General features: G+C 33.7%; 1 protein-coding gene across 1 annotated transcript in view; it reads left to right on the top strand.

Moving 5' to 3' along the window:
- Nucleotides 1–5,284, top strand: part of AGPS (alkylglycerone phosphate synthase) — a 202,913-nt gene that overhangs the window by 137,389 nt on the left and 60,240 nt on the right. Inside the window, exon 13 of the mRNA XM_006878799.1 lies at nucleotides 2,730–2,806. Within this exon, the coding sequence (XP_006878861.1) occupies nucleotides 2,730–2,806 (77 nt within the window). The remainder of the gene's footprint in view (nucleotides 1–2,729; nucleotides 2,807–5,284) is intronic.

Genomic DNA, 5,284 nt, shown 5'->3' with positions numbered 1-5,284 from the left:
ATTTTACAGCATATCCGTTCTATTTAATTTTCCCCCATTCATTCATTGTTGCACATTTTCTTCCCTGCCCATCCCTTCCCCTTAGTTCATTTTTATCTTTGAAGAAAAGAGAAAAAATTCTTTCATTGTTATTCAATTCCCCTCAGTCCACAGTCCACTTTAATATGTATTTCTTTTTCTGTAATCTTGTCATGAAAATAATACCTAATCCTATATTCCTTTTAAACAGTTCTCTCCCTCATCTGTTTCAATGCAGTATACATTATTTATCCCCTTTTCTTAGATACCCAAACCTCCCGTGTCAGTCTCCTTTTACGACAGTGGCATTATGCAGTATTTGTCCTTTTGTGACTGAGATATTTCACTCAGCATAACATCCTCCAGGATCACCCATTTTGTATAATATTTCATTAATTCCTTGTTTTTCAATGCAGCATAGTATTCCATTGTGTGACTATACCAGAGCTTCTCTATCCATTAGTTTGTTGATGTACACTTGGGTTGTTTTCATCTCTTTGCTCTTGTGAACAAAGCCACAATAAACATGGGTGTGCATATATCTGCTTGGGTGGCAGTTTTGGTTTCTTTGGGGTCTATTCCCAGTCGTGGAATTGCTGGGTCAAATGGTATTTCCAAATTTTTGAGAAAGCGCCATTATGCCTTCTATAATGGTTGCACCATTTTGCACTTCCACCAACAGTGAATAAGGGTTCCAGTTTCTCCACAACCTTGCCAGCATTTGCTATTTGCTGCTCTGTTGAATTTTGCTGAAGGAACTGAAGAACAAATTCAAGCCTCGAGTTGCAGTACTTAAGTATGCTTTGGGCAAAATGTTAAATGATCTGGGAAGTATTAAAAGAAGATAGAGTATACAGAGTCATTATACCAAAAGGAATTGGTGGAAACAGAAGAATTTCATGAAGCAATGTATGAGCAAGACCCTATGGTGATGAAGAAGTTCAAGCTGCTCTGAAGGAATTGGCAAAAAAATAAGACCCCAGGAATTGACGGTATAGCAATTGATATAGTTCAGCAAACAGATGCTACCCTAGATGGACTCACCAAGTTGTGCCAAGAAATCTGGAGGACAGCCACCCAGCCAGTTTGGATAAAAAGAGATTTATATTTTTTTGCATTCAGAGGAAGAGTGACCTGACAGAGTGGAGAAATTACTGAGCGATGCCATTAATATCACATGCAGGCATGATTCTGCTGAAGATTATCCAAAAACGACATTGTATCAGTAGAGAACTGCCAGAAGTGCATTCTGGGTTTAGAAGAGGTCATGGCACTAGGGTTACTGTAGCTAATGTTAGATGGATCTTTGCTGAAAACAGGGAATACCAGAGGAATGTCTGTCTTTGTTTATGGTACTTAGTTTGTTTATTTTCTTAAATATATCTTTTCTGTTATAATCAGGAAGATATAATGAGTATTATATATTTAGATATACACTTTAAAAATTTTTCCTTTTTCAGAGTTAGCTAGTTTATTATATGTGCTCATTTAAATGGACCTGCAAAACAACCTAAGAAAACCTCTCAGAACTTTAAAGCTTAAAAATATGTTTTATTTGCAGATAATTTTATGTTTAAACTTTAAAATTATTTTAAAAAATTATGTGTAAATAGTACCTCTCTGTTTTCCTGAATTTGAAGGCCAAATACGTGACTATTATTAGAGTGTTTCTGGGAATTTAGAAGTTGCTGCTGTCTGAAAACAATGGAAGATAATAAAAGACTTTTGTTTAATTACACTTATTCCAAAGGCAGAAATGTTAATTTAACTGACTCTCAGATACCATTTATGTTATTTTGGTAATTTTAATTACTGGTTTTATGCCACAAATTCTGCATGAATTAAGAATTAATTAAGAAATAACTTTAATCTTAGCATTGAATCCATGTTTGGTTACAGTACTCCATGGTGTCTGTATAATTAAAGAAAATAAAGTACACTTGCCACTACTGTTTGTTCTTAATGAAAGAAAAAGTATGAAGTGACTTTGCCATGTATAACTATGCCATTGAAATATAACCTATATTGTTGTTGTTGTGTTGTTAAGTGCTTAATGAAAGAAAAAGTATGAAGTGACTTTGCCATGTATAACTATGCCATTGAAATATAACCTATATTGTTGTTGTTGTGTTGTTAAGTGCTATCGAGTCGTATGTATCGTATTAATTAATAATGTAATTGTATCGTATGTATTGTATTAATAATGTAATTGGACTTAATAAAGAAGACAATTCATAAATAAAAGTTTGCGCATGATTTTTGAAAAATGTGAGAATAGGCCTTAATAAAGATAAGAGTTATATATATAAAACCTAGGGAGATATAAAAATTAAAGTAATAAAAACTTTTTTTTTGCACAATAAACCATTTATTCATTGTAAATACCTTTTTAAAAAATTATTTTATCTGCACTGCAATCCTAGAGGTGCACGGTTCAAATCCACCAGATGCTCTGCCGAGGAAGGAGGGACAATCTCCTCCTGTACCAGTCAGATCTGATTTGACGGTACACACACACAAAAAATAATAAAACAAAATAAAAAAAATTATTTTTTCAAGTACACTGTGTTTTGTACAGTCTTTCATATACATTATATTAAATTCATAAAACTTTTTTTTAACCTACTTACACTTAACTAAACTCTTGTCTTTAAAACCACAGAATTTGCTATTTTTAAAATAACATGCTTTTGTTTTCTTTCTTCTTTTAGGTCATGCTCTTAAACCTCAGGTTTCCTCTATTTTTACATCATTTTTGGATGGATTGAAGAAGTTTTATATTACAAAGGTAAGACTCTTTTAGGGTCACTGTGAGTCGTCTACAATTCGACAGCACTTAATAACACCACCACCAACATAGAGCTGTGTGGGCCCAGTGGATAGAAAGTTATGCTACCAAGTCAAAGGTGAGAGATTTTAATCTGCGGCCCTCAGGCCTGGTTTTTAAATTGTTTTTGGTCAAACATTCTTCTAAGTGGCATAGTACTGGTCCGTCCATTTGCTGTACAGAGGTAACTCATGGTTGCTATGATGCTAAACACTGTTACCACTGATGTGTCAAATGTGATAACGGCTACCCATAGTGGACAGTGTTTGGTGGTGCTCCCTGGTTAAAACAAGCTTGGAAGCAGGAGTGGCATCCACTTCTGAAATAGCTTGTCTCTGGAAACTCTATGAACTTGGAGAAACGATGTAAGTTATACAACTTCAGGTCTTTCATTCATAGGATTGCTATGAGTTGTCTGTGACTCAACAACGCTTAACAACAATAAGAAGACTTTTTTATAAAATGTAAATGCTTAGGATATTAATTATATTTCCTATTTATCTTATCCCAATTTATCATGAATGTGTTTTTTCATGCTGCTACATATATTTCATAATTATTCATTTTTGTGTTAGAATAACTACTTTATCACACAGACCAATCATGTAGGCAATTTTAGAAATTTTCTATTTTTTCCTCACTGTTGTAGTCCTTAACAGTAACACAGTGCTGAACAATTTTATACATATATAATTTCTTATGGTACAACTTTTGTTCTTCATAGGAGAAAAAGAGTTAGAAATGACTTAGGAGTATTTTTTTAAAGCTTTGAATGCTGAATCCCTTCTCTGTAAAGATTTTATTAGCACACACCACCACTAGCACTGCACATGTGCCATTTAAGAAATATATCTTTGTTAGCGCATGTAGAATTTTTTTTTTTCCATTTTGTTTTGTTCTACATTTTGTAATTTGAAAAATAGTATAGTGACACATGTGAGAGTTGGACCTTAGTAAGACTGCCTTGTTTCTTAGGGTCTCAGAACATTTCCACCTTTGACAGGTGTCATGTTAGCACTTTTTTGTAGTTTACTTTGGTGGAAAATATTTCAGGTGTCCTTCTCTGACAAGTTTTGGCAATAAACAGGTTCTGTATTTTGTAGATTTAATAGTACTTTAATTTAGTAGATATTTTTTTAAATCCCAGTGATACTGAACAATTTCCATATTTTCTGAAATATATTTTCTGTGTCTATGAATGATTTATACCTGATTATATTGGCAACTTCAAAATGTTTTTCCTGTGTATTCTAGCACTGATATTTTCAGATGCTTTTTGTCCTAAATATTATTAGCCATTTTTCTGTGTGCATGTTTTTTTTATAAAAGGTTCTCTTTTTGAGCTAAAACATTTCATATTTTTGTCTGTGATTATTTAGTTTCTTCCAAGCCTAGAAAAACCTTCTTCCTTTCAAACATTCAGCGAGCTTATTTTCTTTCTCTTTTCTTTTTTTCTGTTTTTGCTTACTGAAAATTTTAAAACATTTACATGTTTGCATAATTTTTTCTTTAAAAATTTTTATATTGCTATTTGAATTTCAGTTTTATGATGCCAACTATGTATCAAAATTCATTTTCACATCTTGCCTTTTAATTGCTCAGCACTTGTACAGTCACATTAAAAAAATTATCCTCCCATTGAATTCCATGCCAAGACATCTTTATATATACTTAACCAAGATATTGTTGTTGTTAAGTGTACACCAGCCCTAAACTCTACTCTGTCTTGTGCCAATTGCACTGTCTCTGACACTCCCATCCTGATAACCCCAGTCACCAAATCAATCCACCTCATAGAGGGCCTTCCTCCCCTGCGCTGTCCCTCCACCCTCCCCAGCATGATGTCCTTCTCCAAGGACTGGTCTCTTCTTACAACATGTCCAAAGTATGTTAGACGGAGCCTCAGAATCCTTGCCTCCAAAGAGCCACCAGGTTTAACCCTTTCCAGGATGAATCTGTTTGTTTTCCTAGCAGGCCATGGTACTCTCAGTACTCTTCTCCAGCACCACAGCTCAAAGGCATCAATTCTCCTTCTCTCCTCCTTGGTCATTTTCTAACCTAATTCTTTTCAATGAGTTTATGTTTCTAAAAAATCAATGCAATTTTCTTATAGACCTACTTTTTGCTCTTATTATTCAGAATGTTTTTTACCGCATCCTGCTTATTCTTCCAGAAGAATTTAAGAAACTCATCATTATGCTGTATAACTAATTGAGGTTTTTATTTGAATCAGAATAAACTAGTGTGTTAGTTTGGGCAAGAATTGACAAGTTTATAGTACTTGGTTGGTCCGTTCAATAAGACATATCTTTCTCATAACTTTTAGACATATTTTCCAAATGAAGATTATTATGGAATAATATACCAATTGAAGTATTTCAGATAACAGATGTTGCCCTGGACGTGCTCACCAAGTTGTGCCAAGAAATCTGGAGAACA

The sequence above is a fragment of the Elephantulus edwardii genome, unplaced genomic scaffold, assembly GCF_000299155.1.
Source record: "Elephantulus edwardii isolate Elephantulus edwardi_28Jun2011 unplaced genomic scaffold, EleEdw1.0 scaffold00001, whole genome shotgun sequence".
Classification (NCBI taxonomy): domain Eukaryota; kingdom Metazoa; phylum Chordata; class Mammalia; order Macroscelidea; family Macroscelididae; genus Elephantulus; species Elephantulus edwardii.
The sequence above is the reverse complement of the archived record's forward strand: the minus strand, read 5'-3'. Positions and strand labels throughout refer to the sequence as shown.